We start from the raw sequence: 26,552 nt of genomic DNA, 5'->3' as shown, positions 1-26,552 counted from the left end.
AAGACATGGGTTTAAAACTTTAATAAAGAGTTCAAGATTCAAAAGAACCGTTTTCAAGTTCAAATTGTAGCAATAACAGAGAAGTTGAAATCTATCCTACAGTTAGACACTGTTTAGAGTTTAGCCCATATCTTGAGTTCTGGAAGTTCAAATGACCTCATTCTTGTTTTGTTGGAAAGCTGAGACAATTTCCTAGAACTTTCATTAAGACTATCTGTTCAAATTCTTATGTTAGTAATGATGTTTTCTGCAAACAATAAGATAAAGATTGTTATCAAGTCAAAAGGTGACCACCAACTCAACAATTAGTCATCAAATCAATAATTCTGAATTTTGGCCTATAAAAGGAGGCATTTGCCATACATTTAGGCATCTTAGTTTTCATATCAAGATCATGTTCTTACTCTCTTTCTTTATATTTTTGTAATGCTTAAGTTTTGATTTCATTAATTTCTTGTTTATGCCTTTCATTTCCTTTACTATAATTATATAATCATGTTCTCCTCTTGTTTATTTATGTTTCTCTTCTTCATTATATTTAGCCAAGTTTATTATGTCAAGATGAAAATGTTTCACTAATGGTGTTAAGATAAGTATAATATAAATTCAATATGGACTTCAATGATTATATCCTAAATAACTTGCTATTAACATGTCTTATTATTTTTATCTTATTAATTCTTAATACCTTGCTTGTTAAATGGTTAATCTAAATTTATGTTGTATAACATTTAGTACAACAAATACTTGGCACTTTCTTAGCTAACCATATAGTATAACCTACACCTGTGCTATGAAAGGAACTTGATTTGTTGTTAACATAAGTTAGCATCATAAATTTTTGACAATATTTAAAAGTTTGGTTTTACTTAAATAAGATAATTAATATGATCATGTTAATAATTTATAATGAGCTATTAATGACAAATCATCCAATTGGAACCTCCTTTATGTGTGGTTTCCAATTGAGTAATAAAAAGAGTTTCTATTATACTTATTTGAAATATGATCCTCTAATCTTGACAACTGTTTTTATCATTGTTTAATCTTCACATTAATCTTACATCTCAAAGTCATTGTCGTCGTTGTTGTTGTCATTTATAATTTATATAGTTAACTTCCTTGTAATTTGACCCCGGTCTTACCAGGTTATTTATTGCTTCGACACTTCTGTACTTGGGAGAAAACATCAACTCTTTAATCGTGTCAGCACCAAAACCTAACAAATCCCCTCTATTAAAACATTAATTCAATGATTTACTTTAAATGTTATTTAGCTTTCATAATTTGAGTTGTGAGTTTGATGGAAGTTGACATAAGTTTTTTCTCTTTTTTAATTGGTATTTTTTAAAAAATTTCATTCTTCAACATTAAATTAATTATAAATTAGGCTTCATGATTTATTTTGGTTGCTTTTTATGAGGTTATCCCGGTATTATGAGTCGGGTTACATGTTCTACAGGTTAACCCGTGTAGACTAAAGTTACTTTATAGTGTCATGGTTTTAGATTGATTTTTTTTCCCCTTCAATTTTAACCTTCAACAATGAGTTTATTTAAAATTCAGTTTCATAATTTGTTTTGATTTACTTTCTATAAGGTTATCACAATCTTATAACCTTAGTCATAGATTTAATAGGTTAACTTAGGCTAACACAAGTTATTTTTTTGTTTACTTTTTATAAGGTTATCTCGATCTCATGACCTAGATCATGAGTTTGGCAGATTAACTCATGTCAAAAAAATTTGTTATTTTTTTTTCTTTTTCAATTTTAACATTTGTTTGATTTGGAATTAGGCTTCATATATGCTTTTCATTTTGCTTTCTGTAAAGTTATTCTAGTCTCATTACTCGAGTTACAAGTTTGGCGAGTTAACCTGAGTTGAATCAAGTTATTTTTTTAATTATTTTTTATTTTTTTTCTAAAACATTAGGATTGTTTATCCCAAGTCGTAACTTAACTTGGGCTTTTTTGTTTTTGTTTTTTTTCAATTTCATCATATAATATTTGGTTTATTTAGAATTAGGCTTTATTTATCTTTTGCTTTCTATGATGTTATTTTAGTCTCATTACCTGAATAACGAGTTTGATTAGTTAACCCAAATTGACTTAAGTTTCTTTTACTGTTTTTTATTTATATTGTTTTCAATGTTGTCCTTTAATATTGGATTGATTGAGAATTAAGTTTCATAATTTGTTTCGCTTTGCTTTCTATAGAGTAATATCAGTTAGATGACCAGGGTTATAGCTTAAACAAATTAACCCGAGTTATTTGTTTTTTAGTCTATTTTTTAATTTTTTTTTTTAAATCTCAACATTCGACACTGGTTTAATTGAGAATTAAGTTTCATATTTGGTTTTCATTTGTTTTTTTATAAAGTTATCTTAGTCTCATGATCTGAATCGTGGATTTGACAAATTAATCCAGGTCTATCAAATATGTTTTCGTCTCAATATTTATTTTTTAAAAAAATATGTTGCCTTGAATTTTTTTAATCACACTACATCTAATAGTTCTTTAGTTTGTATTTGGACCCGTCAAATTGATTAGGTTATATCAGATCAACACCTATACGATTTAATTTTTTTACTAGAAAACAAGTTAGTAACACCTAAATATTTTTTTACATTAAAAAATTAATTTAACCCACAACGTAGCATGTGTAATGATTCAATAAACAAGTAAAAAGAATCATGGTATAGCTAAAAACAAATGGCTAGGTTAAGCATCATGAACATTTCAAATGCATCAATATTTTTTATAGGCTTAGCCAATGTGCATAAATGGTAAGTTTCTTAAGCATGCTTCTGGCCTTCCTTGAAATCTAAACCTTCAATCAATTGCTTCTTTAGGTTTCAAACCATCTACTTGAGTTGTGGATTAAAGTATCATATCATCTCAAATAAGGTATGAAACACTCTCTCTCTTTTCACCCTGTGACATACAAAAACCTTACATTAAAATCATTGATTCTTGATCTAGAACTTGCTTGTTGTAAAGACAAATTAAGATAATGAAGTTACGATTTTCTTTTCTTAATTTTTTAGGGAGAAAAAAAGAGAAAAGAAGGGATTGTTTTATTTATTGTAAATACAAATTCATATCTGAATGTTTTTCTAAAAGTAAAATCTCATTTCAAAACCAAATTAGTGTTTTGATTTATGGAGTTTTTGTTATATTATATTTGATTTATGAGTTGTTTATGTAGGGTAAGGAACAAACTCAAGATTGAATGAATTATTGTAAGATTTATGGGATTTTGTTTGTTTGTTGCTTAAAAAAACTAATTTGATTTTGATTTAGGTTCATAATCTTTGTTCATCAAGTGAATAGAAAAAAATTGTATATGAAGAGCGGTAAATATGGTTTAAAGAAAGAAATTCTATATTTTTTATAAATTATATGTATAGGTAGCTTAGTCATTTTATCATATTTAATTTTATTTTTGTAAATTTAGGATGTAAATTGTAATTTTTTAAACTATAATGGCTGATTACTAATATAATCCAATTATAGGATGCTAAAATAATTTTTTTAATTTTAAATTCAAATCCATAATAGAGTTCATTAAAAAACAAAACTCATTGTCATTTAATTGTTTTTGCTATTGCTTATTATCAAGACCAACTTGATGTACAATAAAGAAAATTTATAACAATTAAATCTACCAAAACTTTGTATTATAATCAAAACTAAGACAATCATTCCAGTTGGATTGATTAATTTTTTTTTTTGTTAATTTGAACCTTATATTCTCTTTTCTTTCTTGTTTTCTTTTCTTTATTATTTTTCCAAATATAAGTCACGAAAAGATGCTAACTTGACACTGAACATAACATTAACAAGCAACTAACAAGTTCTATTAAAAGCATTCAATTGACGAGCTTTAAAATTTTATACATTCATATAGCAAGAATAAATAAATAAATAAATAAAAGTATTGACATTCAAATAGTAAGAATAAAAGTATTGACATTCAAATAAAAAATAAATTAAAAAACTCATGCACACTTGTTGGACATTCTACCATGTATATGTCAACTTAATGATTTCATTAGTATAAAACAAAGGGATCTAATAGGAGCATCTAATTGAAAAAAATAGAAAGTTTGCATGATGAAACAAGAAAAAATAAATTACATACTCTTGAATTGGAAAGTTGCACCATATATATATATATATATATATATATATATATATATATATATATATATATATATATGTATGTATAAAGATTTTTTCTTTGTGGTTATGTAAAAATTAAAAGTTACCATAATATCTAATAATCTTTAAGATTTTAAAATGAAAGCATACTAAAAACCCACCTTACCGCAACCGATTATCTATATTTGTAAACACTAAAAAAAAAATAGAGTAGATTATAAGGTAATTCCTTAATTTATCAAAATTAATTAGTTAATCTTTATAGAATAAAAAATTATCATATAATGCCATTACCAGCATCCACAATCCTTAATGTACTAATTTTTGTTCCAAAATCCATATTTTCTAATTAAAATTTACCACCTTCCCTGCTTTACTTTTCTTGTTACTTTGTTAAAACAAAAATTGAAAAATAACATGAAATTGATGAAATAATCAAGTTATAAACATATATAATTATAGTTGGACTAACTATATGGTTTTGAAAACAACAAGGACTTATAACAATAACCAAGTTATGATTAATTAATTTCATAATGAACATGCATCCTTTGAAACAAACTATTTTAGATGAGGTCAAGCATGCTTGCCTTGATATCATCTGCTACAACTAACCAATAGACCATAAAAAAGTTAAATTGAAGAATCAAATAATAAGAAAAAGATAAGAGAGTGAGTAAAAAAAAAGAAGATGATGGAGCACAAGCTATCTTCCATGGAAAAAACCTTTACTCCTTCACCAATTAAAGAACTTTGTCATTTAGCTCAAAAAAGAAACACCATCAAACTTGTAAAAGGATTCCCTAACGATGATGTATGTTAAAAAAATCAATTTGTTTGGGCCACGGTCTATACAAAGTAAAATAAAAACCACTTTATTTATGGCCTAAATAGAGTAAAATAAAAGACCACTTTGTTTAAGCCACGACCCAAACAATGTGAAATGAAAAACACTTCTCCATTTTCACCTATACACATTACCCTACTTTCAAACTCATGCACATTAAATCATTTCTCCTCACTTTATGAATACATGCATGCAATATAAGGAAATAGGGCAAGAAATGTTAACAAACCTCACTTGCCATGAGAAAAAAAAAGATATCATAAAAAGGGAAAGAAAATATGAAAGACAGAATTAGTCACTAAAGACACATTGAAGATCCATTTTCAACACCACCAGCACCATTGAAAACATCTCGATGATACAATTCTAAAAAATACAGTGGAAGACCACCAGAAGTGGCTAGAGTAGGCCACATATGTTGTTTAAATGACCCAAACAACCATTCACTATTTTGTGCCCGTTTGGGCTTTGGCCCAAATGATTACTCACCTTTCATGGTATTTTAGGCCAACATCCAAACACCCACTCACCCTTTTCGACATTCGCCCTCTCTTTTTTATCCTCATTTCCATCTTTTTCTGTCACCATTAAGCGCACACCTATATTTTTCATCTCTAAAGATTGAGAACACGATGTCACATTCCCATTGTATATAATAGTTTTAAAGTAACATAGTCTTTGATATATTTTATACAAGTACATAATTCATACAGGGTTGACATCACCTTTACTAGTTAATGATGGACAATGCAAACACACACCACATTTAATGTAAATCAAACACCTTCTTTCTTTTCAATATTTATTTCTATCTAATGTGATGCGTGTTTGCACTATTCACCACTGGTTAGAAAAGATGACACCAGCCCATCTTTTTCTTTCTCCTTATAATTTCCATCTTTTTCTCTCACACAATCTCTCTCCTCTTTTCTCTCACCATTATACATACACCTATAAATCTTCGAGGAGTCAAAACATAATGCCATACAATCTATTGCATTTAATATTTTTAAATTAACATATTATATGATATTTTATCTACAAGTATATATTTTTATACTAGGTTGAAACCATATTTTTTAGCCAATGATAGACATTCATAATTGTCTCACATTCCTCGAGCTCTTACTACCCCTCCAACCACCACACAGACTGGGATGCTTGCTACTATCAAAGGAAAAGAATTTATGCAATATCCATCTCCCATGAAAAATAGCTCAAATACAAGAAACCTTAACAAATTCTGTCTTTTTCATCATGACCATTAGCGTGACACTAAAGAATGTCACACCTTGAAAAATGAGATAAAAAGATTGATCGCTAGAGATTACCTTCACCAGTTCAAGAAAAAAAAAACCTAAAAATAAAAGTACAAGTAAGGAAGTCTAGACATTTGTTGTTCTACCTGAAATCAAATATTACTCGAATTAGCTCTAAGAATTGTATATTTTTTTAGTTTTTCAATAAAAATAGTATTTTTTTTTTCATATCTTCAATGTCTCCATTAAAATATTTAAATATGCCTATCTGAAAGTCTCCACAATGAGATTTTCATATCTCCAAACATGTCACTATGAAAATCTACATGGCAAGATCTTTGTATCTCTAAACATGTATTCATTAAAATCTCTAAGACGAGATCTCTATGTCACCAAATGTACCTCGATTGAATTTCGATATATGTCTCCAATATCTCTAAAAGGATCAAGGATCCTATTATAGGTCTCCATGACCATTTGCCTCTAAAAGGATAAAGGATCCTTTTACACATTTTCATAACCATTTGTCTAAAAAAAGATCAATGATCTTTCTCCACTTTATATGACTACTAAAAAAAAAAAAACTTCCTCGTGTTCTGAACACTTACACATACCATATTACTTACTTGAAAACTCATTTCTTATTACTTTATTACTTCTTTTAACAAAGTAAGACAATTAAATTACTTTCTCTCTTGTATACACATTGATAAAAATTTACAAGAAATCTGTCACAATAAAAACAAAAGGTAACATCACATGTACAAATGAGTAAGCTTTCTTCTCTCATCTCTACTAGTTAAAGCCTTTCAAGCATGTCTATTTAAAAGACATAAAGGGAAAATGATGTTACATGTTAAAAAAATTAATATGTTTAAGCTATGACCCAAAAGTTTTTGAAATAAAAGGCAATACCTTTATGTTATGGCCCAAATGGAGTGAAATGAAAAACACTTCTTCATTTTCACCCAATGCATCCCCCCTACTCCCCTCACTTTCACACCTATGCACATTAACTCACTCGATGCATTTCTCCTCACTTTATATATACATGCAAGCAGGAGATGGAAACGAAGCTAGAAATGTTAACACAAACTAACTTAGTATGGGGAAGGGAGAGATGAGAGAGAAAAAAAGAAAAAAATCATTAAGAACAAATTGAAACTCTATCTTTAACACGACTAGTATCGTTCAAAAGATTTCAATAATATAATTCCAAAAACAATTTAGAAGACCATAAGAATTGCCCAGAATGGGCTTCATGTGTTGCCTGAAGATAGTGATGCACCCACTAGCATGGCTCGTGCACTTATACACACACATGATCATTTGGGATTTAAATCAAATGACCACCCACCTTTTATGTGGCTATTTTGGCCAAAGCCCAAAAACCACCCACATTTTATGGTTGTTTAATCCAACACCCAAATGACCTCTCACCTTTCTTGGTTTTGGTAGTTTGCCCAAACAACTAATCACCCTTTCCAACACTCTCCCTCTCTTTATTACTCCCACTTTTTTCTCTCACACATTCTCTCTTCTCTTTTCTCTCACCATTACACACATACCTAAATTTCTTTACTCTGCCAAGGATTTAAAATATTATTTTTAAAATGACCTATTCTTTGATATATTCTTTGTAAGTACATATTTTTATACATGATTGATACTATTTTTTATAGCCAATGGTGGATAATGCAAACACACACCACATTAATTGCAAATCTAGCATCTTCTATTTCAACCAATAATTATTTCTAGCTAATATGTTACTAACATTCATAGAATATTTTGTCAATAACATGTCATGTACTACTTTAAATGACAGACACCAATATTTTTATCAATTAATTCTTATACAACTCCTAATATAAACTGACATTAACAACAAGTTCTATAAATAGTTTGTATCACTAAAAAAATAAAATAAGTTCTCATAAATCTCATTTTCTACTAAAACACATTTTCTACTTACAGCGTGTTTGATACTGTATTTTAAAAGTATTTTAAAAAAAATTAAATTTTTTTTTTCTTTTGAATTAATATGTTTTTGATATGCTAATCTCAAAAATAATTTTTAAAAAATAATAATAAAAAATATATTATTAACATACTTTTTGGAATAAAAAATACTTTAAAAAACAACCCAACGAAAATATTATTGGGACAAAAAGTCAAAATCTATTTGTGTATCATCATGCCATCCGGCATGGATTAGACCCGTTTATTGAATCCAACAGCTTGGTTATGTTGGGCAGCCGGGGAGCAGGCTATTCAAATATTTCAATCTAGTGATTTAAACAGAGGGAGGTGAGGAAGCAATAACATAGCACAGCACCTGCCTGGTCTTCAACTGAGAAACACTGGCTCCGAGGCTACTGGAAGGAAAAAGGAATATAAAGGAGAAGGAGAACCCCTTCTTCTTCACAATCCCTTTTCACTTTCCAATGAAGAAGAAGAAGAAGAAACGACAGCACCACCTTCAACCTCATCATCCAACGCACCACCACCAGCTCAACGCCTCCTTTCTCTCGACGTTTTTCGTGGCCTTGCCATCGCCGTAATCAAGATCAATTTCTTCACAAGTTTTTATTTTTTCCTTACAGCCCATGATTTTAGTTGATGATGCTGGAGGAGCTTTTCCTTGCATCAATCACTCTCCGTGGTTTGGCGTGACGCTTTCTGATTTGTGATGCCCTTTTTCCTCTTTGTTGTTGGTGTCTCTATCAGTTTAGTTTTTAAGGTAACAAATTACTCTTCATTATCAGGTTAAACAGGTGCTTCTTTCCTTCCTTTCACGTAGCTCTTCTGCACAATTGAATTTAATAACATTTTCTTGAGCTAAATTATTTTATCGTAGTCATAATTAAACGACAATAAGTACAAGCCTCTTTAACACAACGCAGCTGAGGAGATACGAAGTCCTAATAGGGCTCAAGCAAAATTTAGACCGAAGGTTCAAAACTCATTTAACAAGCTTTTCTGTCTGCGTCAGACTGCCATCTTTCTCCATTTTGAAGTCTAGGAAGAAACTGGACTAGAGAAACATTTTCTGTGGTGATTTCTTGTACTATAATAATGATGTTGGATTCAAGAATAACATGATGTTAAAAGAATTTTACTTCTTCCATTTTGGCTTCTGGAAGGGCTTTGTACTTTGAAGCTTGCTCCCATCACCAGGCCCTGTCATTTTAGCTCGCAAAAGTCAAAAGGAAATACAAGTGACTCCCATTGTGTCAAAGTACATCCCTATTGAAAAAAAAAAGGTTTAGCTTATTGCTCAACCGTAAACTGAATGCTGGATAAGATGTTTTATACATATTGGTGGCAAAGTAAATTTAATTAGAAAGATCGTTAATTTAATGATTTTGATGATAAAGTTTATAGTAAATCTGATGGGGACACCGAACCAGAAACACTATTTACGCACGCGTATGATCATAGACGATGGAGGATAGCCCAAACCATTGAGAAATTGGGCTTTAACTTATGTTTTTGGGTTTAATTTATATGGACTTTCAGTTGAGTTTTATTAATTTGGCTTTATTTGTTGGGCTTGATTTAATTAATGTTGGATATTTTATTTAATGGGCCATAAGCCCAATTGCTTATTCAAGTTAGGGTTTTAGTATAAATACCCTACTTCTCTAAATGTGAAGGGACTTTTGATGATTAATGAAAAAAATGCAGATTTGCATATCTCCAACCCCTCTCCTTCTCTTCTTCTTAGCTTCTTTCTTTCTCTAAAGCTTCTTTCTTTTCTTGTTTTAATTCTTTTTACGTGTTGTCCCGCGTCAAATTTGGTATCAGAGCATGGGTTTTAATTGTTCTTACAATTAATCGATCTATGTGTTACAACTAATCTGAAAAAAAAAAAAGGTTACTGTTCATCCGCGACTGTAACCGGTTTTCCAGCAGCGGCGCCCCTTCCATCAGCAGCGCCTCATCCAGTCACAGCGGCAGACCCACCACCGAGAAGACCTGCACATCAGTCCACTCTCCACGCCACCTGCCATCACGCCTACACTGTTCATCTTCTCCACCAGCAAGCCGCCGCCGCACAAGCACGCCACCTTCGCCAGAGGTCAGATCGGGCGTCCCCAACAACAACCAAAAACCCACGACAGCTCTCCATAGCACCCACGGCGAGAGATTTTCCGACAACAGGCCACAACAAACTCTCGGTTTCAGCAACCAAATCAGCAGCACAGACCACCAGACGCAGCCAACCACCCATCACAGCCAGCGCCGACTGGTGGTTTACCGCAGCAAAGGCAACGCAACAGATCTCCATCTGCCACCGTCCACAGTGCCATCGCCTTCAGAAGCAGCATCGGATCCACGCATCAACTGGCCCCCGTCCACAGCGACACCAAAGCCCCTTTCCTCGCACCGCAGGTCCCAAGCAGAATCACAGATCCACTTCTCTTGAGTCGCCGTCAGCAGTGGCAACGAACTGCAGAAGACAAGGAAGAAGGCATTGGAGGTGAAATTAATTAACCCACCACGTCAGCCCTCTAAATCCACGTCATCAACCACATCAGCAGTCTGGAGCCATAGTAGTTCAGTCAGCAGCGCCACGTCATCATGCAGCGCCACGTCATCGCCTGTTGCCACGTCATCTGACACATAATTTGAGGCCTATCCGTTATAAATTTAAATCTTGGTTGGTAAATTACTCTACTCTTTGGTTTGTTGATTTTTACTTCTTTGGTATTGCACTTAGTATTCGAAATTATCATTAATATTTCTTTTTGTGCCAAAAAAAAAAAAAAAATCTCACCTACCATTTTATTGTTAATTATTTTCATCAACCTCTTTCATTCGTGATAGCTAATATCTTGTTCTATTTGATAATTATAAGTTCTTGTTTTGTGACATCGTGTTTGATTAATCATTTACAAAAAAAAAAAAAAAAATCTAGTATTACATGCTTACAATTTTATTAGTGTAATTTGTTCTTGATTAATCTCCACATTTAAAAAAAAAAAAAGATAAAAAAAAAAAAAATTAGCTTTATTTTTGTATTGTGATTTTACAGGCAAGAATCATTTGTGATCTCAATTCCATTTATAAGTTAGTATTGCATGCATTTGTGTCACGATCATCTAGTGTCTAAGCTCAAGTTTACACTTACTGTAGACTCAACCTTTAGTGATACCCTGATGATCATTTCAAAGGAACTGCAAACTTAGGTGATCAACATGTTTAGAAGAATTGAGCCCCAAGAGAGTTTTCAAATAAGGTACTCAAAGACCAATAAATATCACAAGAATAATCATTATGGACAAGATCACTCTGAGCGACACCAATATGACCATCATTTAGGTTACTCTAAACATGATGACTTTGATGAGCGAGTCTTGAGTCCTAACAAAATAGAAGCCCCCACTTTTGACGGTCGTCATGACCCTTGGATATTTGATATGTGGATTCGTGATATGGATCAATTCTTTGAGTGGCATAATTTGTCTGATAATAAGAGAGTTAGATTTGCTAAGATGAAACTCATTGATAAAGCCAAAATTTATTGGAGAGATGTTGAGGATTGTTTTAGAGATGAGAGGTAAACCTCCTATAACTGATTGGATCAAAATGAAACAAAAACTTCAGGAAAAGTACCTACCCCAGTCTTATAGGAATAAACTCTTAGACCAATGGAACAATCTAAGACAAGGGAATAAGTCTATTAATGAGTACATAAGGCAGTTTAACGATTACATGATTAGATGTGCCATAAGAGAGAGTGAAGCCATGACTTTGCGTAGATTTTGTAGAGGCTTAAATGATGATCTTAGAAGAGAAGTTGTATTTCAAGGTGTGTCTACCCTTAACCAAGCTTATACCTTAGTTAAAGACTACAAGTTGGTTACAAAGAATCAGTGGAATAATCATCAAGACTCTTATAGTATCCCTACTAGGTCCCAATTCAGAAGTAGTGATTCTTTGCTAAGTGCTCCACCCCACAGACCTAATCCTAGTAGCGCCCAACTTTGTAAGAAAGATAGAGGCAAACAAGTTGTCAATGAAGTGTCCAAGGTGAGTTCAAAGGTTAAGTGTATTAATTGTTTAGGTTTTGGTCATATCTCTTTAGATTGCACCTCGAAACCCTTAGTCGTCCAAAAACATAAAGATCTAGGTAAAGAAGAATATTGTAGTGTTGAAGTGTATGAGCCTAATCTTGAGGATTTTAGTGACCTAGATGACGAGGATGTGCAAGAAGAGGAACTTAACACAATGAGCCCACATGAGCTTGAGGTTGAGGTTAAGGAAGAATCTGATATGTCTGCTTTAATGGTGGAGGAAATTTTAAGGAAACTCTTCAGTGGAATCACCTATAGAGATAAGTATGGTCTTAGAAGAGTCTCATGATATTTGTCCTCCTGAATTATCTGATTCCTCACCCCACATGCTTGGTGTCCAGCACATCATAAGTTTAGAGCAACATGTTGAGCTTCTTAACCCCCTACCACATGCACGTTATGAGGAAGATGAAGATAATCCTAGTTTACTTGATTGTGTCCATACCATATCTACACAAGTTTCAAACAATGTTTGTCTCATTCCACACCCTCAATCATTTAGTGTTCATAGTTACAAACTTGAGGAGCCGATAGAACACCTTCCCATATCTCCTCATGATAGGATGTCTAAGTTAGCTGAGTCTTTACAAGGTAGAGTTCATAATTTGCATATTGAGATCATGAAACAAATTCAAGCAAGTAATGAACAATACAAATTTCGAGCTGATTTTCTTAAATATCATGATGCACTTAATGTTGGAGATTATTTCATGATACAGATTAGACCTGAACGGTGTCCTTTGGAAACCGATCATAAATTGCAAGTAAGTAGTGCTAGACCATTCAAAGTGTTGCAAATGATTACATCAAATAATTATGTCATTAAATTGCCATTAAACTTTGATATTAACTCTATTTTGAACATGAAAGACCTCAGTATTTATAAAATACAGCCTACCCCTGATGCTCCTTTTGATACCCCTACCTCATTATCCATATCTTTGGCACAAAAGGAACATATTAATGCTACTTTGAATGCACAAGTTGTTTTTACCAGGGATGGTGAACTTCAGCAAATCCCAGTATATGGACTCGACGACCAGATTCATACTATACTTGGATTATCAGAGAGACATCACAACAGTTTGATCCTTATCTTTGAGAGCATTATCGGAGCTGCCTTAACCTATACTCGACGGGGTCGAGTTCTTCCAACCCCGGGAGAATTGATGGGGACACCGAACCAGAAACACTATTTACGCACGCGTATGATCATAGACGATGGAGGATAGCCCAAACCATTGAGAAATTGGGCTTTAACTTATGTTTTTGGGTTTAATTTATATGGACTTTCAGTTGAGTTTTATTAATTTGGCTTTATTTGTTGGGCTTGATTTAATTAATGTTGGATATTTTATTTAATGGGCCATAAGCCCAATTGCTTATTCAAGTTAGGGTTTTAGTATAAATACCCTACTTCTCTAAATGTGAAGGGACTTTTGATGATTAATGAAAAAAATGCAGATTTGCATATCTCCAACCCCTCTCCTTCTCTTCTTCTTAGCTTCTTTCTTTCTCTAAAGCTTCTTTCTTTTCTTGTTTTAATTCTTTTTACGTGTTGTCCCGCGTCAAAATCACTTTTAATTTTCCGAGAGTGCTCACCTTTTGTTTTGTTTTGCAGGATGGTCGCTTTCTGGCTGTATGGCCTTTATGATCCAGACTTGGAATTTGAAGTTCCAAGCACACATATGTTTGGTTACAAATCTGGTTCTAAAATTGTGAGTTGAATTGTACGATTTCTACCAGTTCATCTACCATATACAGATCGCATTATCCGTATGTAAAAGTTTGGATATATCAGCAAAGATGCTGATGTGACTATTTTCTCTTTTCTCAACCTGCCATGTCACATGAATGATTAGTTTTTATCGTCTCTGGGATTGGACTTTCTTTGGTTCAGCTCTGTTATGGGCCATTCTTCACCGTAAGCATGTTTTCTGTTGATTTATCAACCATTTTCTGCACAAACAAGGTCCCTTTTCTCCGTTGCTGTTTGCTTTCTTCTGTCTTTTTTTTGACTTGTCATATAAAATTCTCTTGCCAAGAGAATCCAGACTACAAGAAAATAGTTTTGAATCTGTTTTTGTGGAATACATAATGGACGTCATGTTTGATTTCTGGACATCGGTGCGACTGTCTTTGATCTCTTTCTGTTCATTCAGTTTTTGCCCCCAACTGAAACCATGCCCAATGAAACTATCTGAACAGTGTCACAACTTTTTAATATATTGAACTGCAATCAAGTAAAAAAGGTATCAAGAAAACTGTCAAACAAGACCTGACAGCGAAGCTGGTGCATTCGGTTGACTGCCCATTCTTTATCGTTAAACAACCAGATGACTGTTTAGCATTTTCCTGAACTCCATTTTCAAAAGACTAGCGCAAAATAAAACTTGATTTTCTTTCATCAGAACATACTTATGGTTTATCAGCTATTACCATTTTTTTTCCAATGGAATTCTTGCTATTGTCAAGCTTTAATTCTATTATTCTCCCTCTGGTTTATGGAACTGACTTAAACCACTGTATCTTGTTTTAAAGGTGAATTGTGGAGTGAAGGGAAGTCTTGAAGCTCCTTGTAATGCAGTTGGCCTGATTGATCAATTTTTTTCTTGGTGAGCATCATCTATATCAGCTCCCTGTGTATAGAAGAACAATGGTGATGTTCTGAGGTACTCTCTAACACATAACAATTACATTGTTTTCATAGCAATGTAGTGTTAATTCTCCTGACTATAGACCTCTAGTACCAGATTCACCTGGTTGGTTCCTTGCTCCATTTGACTCCAAGGGCATCTTGAGGTCGGATAAACTGCAATGCTTTCTCTTGCTCCATATTCTTATGAATCACTAGATTATTTTCTCCATTATAATAACATACATTAAAGCCAAATGCCCATTTCAGATGCTTTCACTGTACTAATGTATAGCTATACAGCTCTTAGCATGTCAGCAAATAATCAGCTCCTTTTTTTTTTCTTCCAGTTTTGAAAAACTTTACATGGGTTCCTTATTTTTTGCCAATTATCATTTAGGTTTCCCAAATTTAATAATTTATCAATGACATCCCGTAAGTATCACATATATTTCAATGGAGTCCGGTCATCAGCTTTGGTCAATATTTTATATCATTTTATTCACTAAAACAAGACTGGATTGATGAGGATTTGACTTTTTTAGATGAAAGACCTAATTGAAAAATGTGTTGACACTCAAAAAATGAAACTGATAAATAGATAGATTTAGATGAATTTAAGAATTATTTATTATGTTAGGAAAGATAATTAAATGCTCTGATGTTTATCAACCACATGGAGGACAAATAGATTATACTAATATATTAAAATATAGAAATATCCATAGCAACTTGAGGGTGTCCTTCTAATTGATTGCAAAAATTGAAGTAAAATTTTCTGCTGAAATAGCGTTTCATTTACATAATCTTTTGACACCAAAAAAAGAAGAAGAAGCTTTTGTGTCAATGACAAACTTTAGTGTTGATTTCTTTTCTTAACAATCTTTTAAGTTTCTTGATGGCTTCTATAACATGTTTTCTTGGATTGCAGTTCGGTCATGTACTTGTTCATTTTAAGGTATGACACATGTTGTTCTATAATCTATAGTGCTTCTATGGGTACTTTTACTATGTGCATGGTGCACCAATTTGTGTCAACATTATTGTTTGATGGACTTGGATAACAATATTTATCTTTCTTGTTCGCTGCAGGGCCACATGCAGAGGCTGTATTTGTGGTCGGTGTGTTCTTTCACTGTACATTACTGGATATGTGTTAAAACTTCTTGGTAGATTTCCTATTTTAAATATTCATTTAATATCAATGATTTCTACCAGGATCCTCTCTTTTTCCGTTAAGTAATATTTGTGAATATTTCAGGTGTTCCTTTTTATTAACCATTACATATGTTGAGCTATGTGTGCATTACGGTGGAAGCATCAGGCTTGGCTTTAATGATTATCTTTTACATAGTAAGTTTTTCATTCGCTTACTACCTAATAAACAAATAGATAAATAATGAATTAAAAAATTCTAGCGTTGCGCTTCGTAGTTCTCTGGTTATTCAGAAAAACTTATGGTATTAAATTGATATACGATGCGCTTGCTTTCTTGTGTTCAACAAGGAGATAATATTGACTCATATCACTTAGCCTGAGCTATTCATACAATTTAATCGGGTTAAAATCAGGGAAATTATGATAATACAGAAACAGGGGGTTTCTTCTTGACATGTTTATGGACTGAAAGCTTCAGCTTAGTTTTAGTGGGGTTTTGTTTGTTCTGATCTATGCCCGCTTTCAATACATTGACATGGCTTACTTGTTATCGATTTACCACCAACATGGCAAAATAAGTAGGTCTACAGAGCTTGATTTATCTTGTTATAATGTCTGAGCAACTTCTTTATCTAAAATTTCGTTGAACTTGGTAAATCAGGTTCCCGTGTAGAGCTTTGGAATTATCATGGCTTTTGAGGTTGGGGAAGAAATAGTCTTACGAGGATGTAGTAAATCTCCATGCCATCTATAGGGGATTGGCTAGATCTTAACTTGGATTATTATTGGGGTGGTTGACAACATTAGAGTTTTTATCTGTTTATATCCATACTCTTGTTAGATACACTGACATGGCTTGCTTCCCATCACATGAAGATGTTGTAACTATACAACTCTCAGTCCCATTGTTTTGTCATCCCCTTTTCTTTTCTTTCCCACTTTTGACACTTCTGGGGCAATCTGTATTGTGCGCAGTGGAGAGATTTTGAAAAGAACAAGAGACTAAAGGAGATTGACATGAAAGAATCGTTTCAATTCAACCATATTTTATGCAGGTTGATGTCTAACATTTTAGAAAGCCCACAATGGTACTTCAGTGGATGGGAATGAATGCACTCATCATCTATGCCTTGGCTGCATGTGACCTTTTCACAGCCGCCATTCAAGGTTTCTATCGGGGTTCACCGGAAAACAACTTGGTAAGACTGTTTCCTACTTGGCTGCTAGTCCTGCTCTGAGTTATTCCTTCACCCAATCTCTCCCCCAAATAAATATTTGTTAGTGTAATGGCTGGCATTCTGCTTATTGGTGCAAGTTTCTGCACTATGTGAACACATGCAGCGGCGTATGCTCGCATGCACACACTGATGGAGGATCCACCTACATGTTTAAAACTATTATTATTACACAATCTTTCAACCATTGATTTTCTTCAGTCGAATGGCTGATACAATGTCATACCTCATATACAATTACCGCTTACAACTAAATATGACATGCAGGTTACTGTTAAAACATGCCACAAAATTATAACATACCACAGTTACTGTTGCTCCTCACTATTTAATTCTTCCCCTTTAGATCTATAGTTTGCTGAGCCTATAGTCAGTGTTCTGAATGTTTTGGTGCTTACAACTAAATATGACATGCAGGTTGATGGCACATAATCGCTGTTGCAAGCCATGTTCCATTCAAAGAAGTGGAGCACCTTAGTTTTTTGTACCAGTGGTATTGTAGATACTGCTTGTTCCCTGTGAAAGACTAAAAGATTATACATTGTTATTCCTGCAACAGTGTCTTTTAAACGATGATCAAGAGTCAGGATCAATTTGAGATTATTTGCGTCATCCTTTCACTTTAATTCCTAGATGCAACATAAAGACGTAAAATTAAAGAAAAAGGAAAAAAGAAGATCATCACTCAGGTGTTCCGGATAGGGAAAAAGGCATTGGATTGTTTCAACCTTACTCATTCCTTAGAGCTGGAAAAAAAAGATAAGGTAAAATACGCAGGCAAGCCCTGTTCGGTGGCTTTCCTGTGTTCACAAGGGGCAGCAGAGAATCAACAATAGCCCAAAAGTGTTAGTTTTGACTAGTGATTAATCATAGCAAATTGCCAAGCGTGTATTGATATTTATACCTCCACCTGCAGGAGGATTTCGAGTTCCTAGTCATGAAAAATATTATTGCGAGGTGCCTTCTTGTCTTCGCCAAAAAGGCAAGCGAGAGGCAGCCACAATAATGCCATAATGGTTGATTGTGCAGATCACAGATTAACGGTTTTGTTTCTTCCTTTTCAAGGTAAGTATCACTTCTTCTTTGCTAAAAGAGTTCTGCCATGGATTTATCTTTCGGCCGTAAAAAACTTTGCCAGCTTCAGATTCCACCAGGCAAGATCACAAAAAGTTTTATGCTCACTGCTAACCCTTTCTTTTCTAACTCGTATATAATCACCCGCCTTGTATTCCACACACCTTGTAGAGCCTACAGCCTCGCGAAACTCCTTCCCACTATTCAGGGAAGCGATTAGACGAGAGAGAGAGAGAGAGAGAGAGAGAGATGGCAACTGAAAAGGCAGATGTTGAGGTTTCTGACACCAACAACAGCATCCAGAATACCTCAACGCAAACCTCAGTTAACAGCGAGACACCGACATCAGCTGTCCCGCGCTTTGGAAAAGCGCTTGCACACAGAGCCCTCTATGGTTCAAGCAGCCGCCATGGTGGAAGTCGAAAGGCCAGATCCAGTGATGTGAAAACATTACCAAGCAGGCTAAGCAAGGTTTCAGTAGCTGATGACACAGAAAATAGGGAATGAGTGCTTTACTGTACTGATCTGTGCTAAATTTCTCTGTGTAATGGGATATTGTAGAATTCGTAACATTCCAAACCAATGTACAACTCTGATGCTTAATAGATATCAGTAGATAAATATTAGTTTCTATTGTTCTCTAATAACCAGCCAAATAGTCTAACATCAGTCAAGGAGCCGAGACCACCAAATCCCTTGCAAGGAAAAACTATCTGTGGCCACACTTGCCCCTTCTCTTCCCCTCCATGAAAGCAATACTGAAACCAGAATCCACCAGTACTCTGTATCAGCAGTATCCATAAATGCATACAACACCGAAAGACAGTATCAGTTTGTCTCTGCGTTCAAACAGGTTTGCAGCAGCAATGGTTGACAAGGCAAATGCATGGCAATCGACATCATCATCCATTCAACACGGAATTCCCTTTTGCACAAGACAGTGAATTCCATGATTTGGCTATTGCAAAACATAAGTGTGGTCATAGTATCACCACTTCTCACAGGAGTGGACAAGGGTCAAGCATCAGTGAAGTGCCTCAAGAAACCATTGTGCATGAAGTTTGAAAATGACAAGTGGAGAGAGCATAACACAAAAGAATCCCATCTTTGAATATATGCTGTATTTACTTGATAACCTGGTTTGTGTTTAGAATCACCCAAGGTAGATCATCCACCAGCCAAATCCATAAAAGAATAAACTACTGAACCAATATCGATCATAAGCAGCTCAGATCAGCAATGCACAATTCAGATCACAAAAAAATATGGGAAACCTGACAAGGCCTTATACTGCTGGATTTGCGGTTGTTCAAGTCTTGACAGAAGCCATCACCATACTCTGACCTTTAGGGTAGCTTAACTAGCACATAAGGAAAACACAAATTCTTCAATAACATTCCCATCCAATGAGGGAGAAACATAACCAGGTTTTACAGATTATAAAACCAATCAATTGCAGGGAATATATCACACGCTGACCATTCCAGACTCTTTATTGGATACATGCAACTAGTTTTCTTTTTCCCCTCAATTCCAGCTACTTTCAAATAAAGATCCATGCATGACAAGAACTAGCCTAAGAAAGAAGAAAGAACTAAATCACTGTTGATTTGACCAGCCCAGTTTCTGATGTGATTTATCAAGCTCATTCCAGAGTACGATGAATACTATTTGACTAGCTCAAATAAACGAACTATGCTAGGCAACCATAAAAAACAATCAGCAACAACTACTAGAAGTGTTTTTTTTTTTTTAAAAAAAAAAAAAACACTATCAATCTAATTGAAACATTTAGTTTGCTCCAAATATGGAGTCCAATTTTTTTTTTCCTCCACAAATGACATCATATGAAACACCAGGTTGGCATCTAATGCAAAAGAGGGGGGTAATTCTGTGCTCAACTCTATCAGAGATTAAGAATATGATCATTCAGCTTGCATTATATGACAACAATAAGCTTCTCGATTTTTCTAATATTTGATAGAATGCTTACTAGATCTCTATACAAAAGAAGTGGAACAAAATTTGCAGGAGAAATTATAAACTGCTGGTGTTAATCTGACAGCATAGGGCTGCCTACTACTATTACTTCACGCATCTATCGATCTCCAGAAACTTACCTACAGAAATCCTAGTCCATCTCCATTCAAATCACCACCTTCCATCATTGGACAATCAGTTGCATCATGTCCATACTGTCCACAGCAAGGCACAGAGCAACGCCTACGTTTCCTGAAGATATTAATGCCGTCTCTCAGTCTTCTCTCTTTCATCTTTCCCAAAGTTAAAGGTTCATGAGAATTTCCATCAGCAAAACCATGGACAAATCCATCAGAATCTTCAACTTCTGGAAGTATCAACGAGTCAGATGGACTATTGTAGCCAATATCATTACAACCATGTCCTGGCCTAGGAAATTCCTTGATACGAGATAACACCTCAGCAACTTGATCACAAGCAACATCAAGACGTTCTTCTGTCTCTATTGATTCTGTAAGAAGTGTCGAAACCATGGACTGTAATAACTGAGCCTTTTCTGCATGTTCTTCTGAAGTAAAAGTCTGGAAGGGCCTGGTCAATGAAGTACTGACATCACGCCAACGAACAGGTAGATATCGATCCGGAATGTGAAAGCAGTTGTTAGTTGATAGAACACGGAGAACATGTCTACAAAGAATTCCTGAAAACTCAAACAAATGGCAGCTACAGCTAATGAATTCATCATGAGGAATCCAAATAACTTTGCACCCTCCATCCATATCAGTATGGATTCTCACGATGAAATAACTCTCATCCACCATTAGTGATGCATATTGTGGAGCCAACACAAGCTCTTCTTGTAGTTTATTAAAGGCATAAGGTGTTAGAACAGTTGCAGCATGAGATTCAATTGGAGATCCCATTTTAAGGGAGATTTTATGAACCTTTCTTTGCATCTTTTGTCTTGGTCCTGGTTCCTTGAATTCAACAGCAGCAGCTACCTGAAAAGAGAAGGTTTAAATAACAAAATCTGACAACATTAAGCATGAGTATAAGAGAAAAGGTTGTACATCTCCTACCTGCTCCACAAAGTTATCAAGAGACTGAGCATTCAAAACCCGCTGGATATAAGCATTTATGGACTCTGACTGAAAAGTACTGGTCATTCCAGCAAAAAAGTAGCACCTCAAGTATGGCAGTGCCCAAAATGTGCGCAATGCAAATAAACTGATGATGTGCTTATTTCCATGCATTCCATATGCATCAACCATGCTTCTCCATCCAACTTCAAAATCCTCCACTGACTGCAAACCATAGAGCCGGTGGAATTCAGCCTTCCATTTATCATATTGTGATCCAAGAGGAACAGAAAACCAATCAGAGAACTTTGCAATGATATGCCATATGCAAAAGGCATGCTTGGTCCCTGGCATTTCAACAGAAATGGCTTCTTTAAGCCACATATTTTGATCAGTTAATATAGTTTCTGGGGCCTTTCCATCCATGAACTCCAAGAATGTCTGTCATAAAAAATTTGAAGAGGAAACAGCTAAGAAATGGTTATGAGACATATTCAAATGCTTCAAGAAAAAATGCATAACCAAATTTCAATAGTTGGGACTGAAGCTTTCTTGAGTTGTATAGTGAAACTGTTGGTCTTTAAGATGGCATACAAAAGTTGGATGCATCAGGCAATGGTATTGTCTTCAAGAGGATGGATCAAAGAAAATAAATGCAAGAAAATCCTAACTGAACACTTTTGTGGAAAAAAAATTAAATGTACTTGCTATCAATTATTCTAAAGATGATATCCAGACTTAGGAGAAAAAGAAACAAGACAGTGGTTTTTAGATTGAAAAAAAAAAAAATAAGAAAACAATCCTGAAGAAGTGAGAGTAAGGGCAATAAAAAACTGTCTTGTGTGGCTCATGTAGCAGGGATTTACAATGTACTAGATGCATATTACATTGGAAACGAATGGCAATTAACTCATTTATGAAAGGAAATAAATTGAATTTTTTGAATGACGTCATAAAGGATTAAAGGAAAATGTGTTTGCAGGTGTTCCTTGTTTGGAAAGATTTATTATTAAATTCATGTACCTGTAGCTTTCACAGAACCCTTCATCACTATGTAGCTTACTTGACCTCGGGCTGAATGCATGAGAGCTATTGTAGAACAAAAAGGGGATTTGATTGGTTTGAATGATTATAATGATGTCCTATGCATGAAAGTTACAACAACATTGCAAAAGATCCCACACCTAAAGCAATGCTACACAGCTCCTTACCTTCAATGCCCAGGAAAAAGACTCTGTATTTTCATCCCGCAGAAGCACACAACCAAAGAAACAATTAGTTCCATGATTGTCCACCCCAATCCAAATCCCTAGAATCATGTCATAGGTATCCAAACGGTGTGTTGTGTCAAAAATTATGGAATCTCCAAAGGCCTCATATGATTGAATAGATGAAGCATATGACCAAGCAATTTGCTCCAAGCGTTTATTTGCATCAATGTGGAAGTTGTACTTGAAGTTGGGATCATTGTCCTTCTTGTATTTGCACATTTCAAGAAGGTCAATAGCATCATTATCTCGATTAACATTCCTAAAAGATTGTAACAGGTTTCTGACATCTATTTCTGTGAATGGTAAACAGCCAAGTTTAACACCCTTCTCTAGTTCCATTAACCTCAACATTTGTCGAACTGACATGCCAGCTTTTGCATACATGCAAATCCGACTTTTTTCATCTGCAGACATGGTGCAATAAGCAGGAAGTAACTGTACTTCATTTGATTTCAGAAGTTCATGGTTGTGGATGTTGCTAAAACCAGTTATACGCCATTCAGGAACATCAAAATCAGCTCTTTTAACTATTCGCATGTATGCTTGGCATCCACATCGAGATGATTTTCGATTTCTTTGCAGCTTTCCATCATCCGAAGCTTTTATCTGAGGATAGCCACCACGATGGCATGTGAAATCCCTTCTTGTGATTCCCCTACCTACACCATCTTTTCCTCGAGTGCGGTGGCGTCTGATTGAAAAGCCACATTGCTTTGCAAAACTGCAATAAAATTCATATGCAGCATCTTGGGAAACAAATCTCTGGCCAATAAAAGGGACAAGGTTAACAGAAGTTTGCCGTGACAAAATTGTGTCCTCTGGCACTTCCTCCACAGTTCCAATATCGTCTGGGCAAGAATCCATGCCACTTTCAGAAGTTTCTTTCACTACATCTGTTAATCTGGACATTATTTCCATAGTAGATAAATGATATTGTAGATATAAGAGACCTGCACAGAATTTTTACAGCTTTAAGAATTAAAACATTTTCTTTTCATACATTTAATAGAAATGAATTTTTATATATTTTTTTAGTGTTTGCAATATTTTTCTCTTATTTCCTCATTTTGGAAAGATGAGAATAACTTTTTTTAATACTTTTGACGCTGAAAAATGTTCCTCCCTAACAATAGCTATTCTCATCTGTTGTTTTACATTGAGAAAATGTGCATTTTCTAACCATTAAACCCAACATATTTTTCGACTATTCTATACAAAATAATACTAAATGCTCATGATGTTATAAACCAATATCAGGAGTTTTTCGAGGCAGGAATCTCCAACATTAGCTGAGGGCTACATCGAGAATACAAATGCATGTTCTCCTAGATTTGTCGAAGAATTTAATGAGCGACCAACAGCATATATGAAATGCAACCACTTCCATCTCATGCATTAAGTTAATGCAAATGCATCATTATAAGTTGATTGGCAAGCTCAAACAACATAATTTTTTTTTATGCTTCTGCTTAAGCAAATTTCATAGTGCAGCAAACTTAAAAACACATTCTCATTTTCACTGGCATCAACACAGAAATGTCATTTCTAAACAATTTTTCACCAAATTCTACAGTGCAGACCTCCACTACTCATTAAAAAAACCCTAAAATTCTACAAATCTTTTACACACTTCCACTTTAACCACAGGTTTCGATTCCCATGCATGATCCAATCCAAATTTGAATCATCAAAGTTAAACAATACAATAACATTGATCACACGCAAAACTAATAAAATGCATGAAATTGAAATCTCGAGAAAACAAAAAAAGAAGATTTCATACCTATCAAATTGAATTGAATTAAAGATTTGAGTTCTGGAGAGACGATGTGCCTGCTTTTGAACAGGCGGGTAGCTTCAACTGGAGAGAGTTAATGCGCACACCTGGAAGACGATAGGTTAAATTGAATCCACAAGCTATCGTGCGCAGTGAGAGGCACCGTTTACCGAGTCACTTTGTTGATTTTCATCCATTGGATTCCTTTAATGGTTTTTGGGAATTTGGTCTGATCAATCCGTTGTGACGGTCAGATATTTTCAGTTCCTGAATCAACGGCCAAAGTGAGAAGTGGGCCGCGAAAACAAATCAGCGTATGTTAGCCAGTCATTCATTTGTGTAGCGCTAACCTGCGCGGAAGTTATGGTTACCGTTAGCAAGTAAAGGAAGTTAAGTCAGATAAGATGCGCCAGAAGGGGAGAGCTGGAAATGGGCTGGGCCTTTTGAGAGATAACAGGACCGTGCATAAAAAGGTTTTCACATGCAAAATTATGTTTGGTTGACGGTTTGTTAGGTGTGGAGAAGGGGATCACGAATTATAATTATAAAAACAACTCATAGGCATCAGTACATTGTACTGCACCGAGACTTTATTATGAATTGTTGTACAATATAATAATATTTTTTTATACATTATTGTTTTATAAAATTGAGAAGCATTTATTTTTTTATGTTTTTTTTATTGTTTTTAATTTTTTTAAAATTAATCAAGTTTATTTAACTTATTCGAATTAATAACCGAGCTCCCAAAATTTTCTTACTCTTTTAAAATCTATATTATCACCTTAATATTATTAAAAACCGCCTATGTAGTTGTTTTTATAAATTTTTTTTCCTTAGGATCCATCACTAAAAAAATAAAAAAATAAAAGATTCATTGCCACCGAAAATTTATGGAACACTCGTGGGGATCCATTTATTACAACTATCTTCGTAGTGTTTGGCACTGCGTTTTAAAAGTGTTTATGAAAAATTTTAAATTTTTTTATTTTTTTTTCTTTAAATTAACATGTTTTTTTATATTATTACGTAAAGGTTATTTTTTAAAATTGATTTTTTATATCATCACATCAAAATAAAATAAAAACATTAAAAAAATATTAATTTGAAGTAAAGAAAAAAAATCAAATATTTTTAAAAACATTTTTGAAACGCAAACATAACCATGTTTTAATAAGAAAATTCAACCCAATTTGAAAATAACAAAAAATTATCATCACCCAACTTTTATACAATATAAAAAAAATCACCAATTTATTTTCTCTTTACAGTATGAAAAACAAATTCAATAAAAGATAAGAAATAAAATTTAGAGAGGAAAAAAAATAAAATTAGAAAATATCTTAGAAGAAAAAAAAAATTAAAGGGAAAGAAATTAGTTGGCGGTGTATTTGGTGCTGCTGTATTATGCGCTATGCATGGTGCTACTGTAGAAAAATATTGTATTTGAAGATGATGATAATGTAAATACATTTCGTGCTTTTAAACTCGATTCAAACATTTTTACTTTAGAAAAAAATTGTTATTCAACCACTGAGGGGCGCGGGCCAATATGCTAGCAATTATGTTATTACGTAAATGTTATTTTCTAAAATATGTTCCTTTTAAAATATATTGAGATAATATTTTTTTTTATTTTTTAAAATTGATTATTTATATCATTACATCAAAATAAAACAAAAACATCAAAGAATATCAATTTGAAATAAAGAAAAAAAATTCAATTTTTAAAAATAATTTTTTAAATGCAAAAACAAACATACTTTAATAAGGAAACTCAACCCAACCTGAAATGACAAAAAAATATCATCAATCAACTTTTGTACAATATAAAAAAAAAAATCACATCAATTTATTTTCTCTTTACAATGTAATAAATAAAATTCAATATGATAAAAGGAAAAAAATTTAAAAAGAAAAAAAAATAAAATTAAAAATATTTGGTGGCCCAGCCAGATCCAAGATCGGTAAGTCTAGCTAAAACTCGG

General features: G+C 33.8%; 1 protein-coding gene and 1 long non-coding RNA gene across 8 annotated transcripts; one reads left to right on the top strand and one right to left on the bottom strand.

Annotated features, from left to right (window-relative positions):
* The first annotated feature begins 8,487 nt into the window (after nt 1-8,487).
* Nucleotides 8,488-19,088, top strand: LOC118046841 (uncharacterized). Of its 4 annotated transcripts, none has more exons than XR_012169093.1 (8): nt 8,488-9,015; nt 13,977-14,073; nt 14,897-15,948; nt 16,083-16,159; nt 16,252-16,343; nt 17,124-17,347; nt 17,801-18,448; nt 18,629-19,088. It is a non-coding gene; the product is annotated as an uncharacterized lncRNA (long non-coding RNA). The 4 variants fall into 4 exon arrangements; XR_012169095.1 differs by lacking the exon at nt 18,629-19,088 and having other exon boundaries at nt 14,897-15,027; nt 15,109-15,948; nt 17,801-17,995; XR_012169094.1 differs by lacking the exon at nt 18,629-19,088 and having other exon boundaries at nt 14,897-15,027; nt 15,103-15,948; nt 17,801-17,995.
* LOC118046840 (protein FAR1-RELATED SEQUENCE 11) lies at nt 18,281-24,773 on the bottom strand. 4 transcript variants are annotated; one of them, XM_035055895.2, is made up of 5 exons: nt 24,571-24,773; nt 22,728-23,737; nt 21,517-21,957; nt 20,578-21,438; nt 18,281-19,812 (listed from the first exon to the last, which is right to left on the bottom strand). In XM_035055895.2, the coding sequence occupies exons 2-4, from the start codon at nt 23,703-23,705 to the stop codon at nt 20,578-20,580; spliced, it is 2,280 nt and encodes a 759-aa protein (XP_034911786.1). In that variant the 5' UTR covers nt 23,706-23,737; nt 24,571-24,773; the 3' UTR covers nt 18,281-19,812. The 4 variants fall into 4 exon arrangements, with proteins under 4 accessions (XP_034911786.1, XP_034911785.1, XP_034911787.1 ...); XM_035055894.2 differs by having other exon boundaries at nt 18,282-19,817; XM_035055896.2 differs by lacking the exon at nt 18,281-19,812 and having other exon boundaries at nt 20,228-21,438; nt 22,728-23,688; nt 24,571-24,772.
* Nucleotides 24,774-26,552: the final 1,779 nt, after the last annotated feature.

Source organism: Populus alba, chromosome 2, assembly GCF_005239225.2.
Source record: "Populus alba chromosome 2, ASM523922v2, whole genome shotgun sequence".
Classification (NCBI taxonomy): domain Eukaryota; kingdom Viridiplantae; phylum Streptophyta; class Magnoliopsida; order Malpighiales; family Salicaceae; genus Populus; species Populus alba.
Note: the sequence above shows the minus strand (reverse complement) of the source record. Positions and strands in the feature narration are given on the sequence as shown.

Excerpts from the sequence above, each read along its gene's own strand:
- LOC118046840 (XM_035055895.2), bottom strand. The coding sequence starts at position 23,705 with ATGGAAATAATGTCCAGATTAACAGATGTAGTGAAAGAAACTTCTGAA. Across the intron at positions 21,958-22,727 it reads CTTTTTCCTGGGCATTGAAG|ACATTCTTGGAGTTCATGGA; the intron begins GTAAGGAGCTGT and ends TTTTTATGACAG. Across the intron at positions 21,439-21,516 it reads TTGATAACTTTGTGGAGCAG|GTAGCTGCTGCTGTTGAATT; the intron begins GTAGGAGATGTA and ends TTCTCTTTTCAG.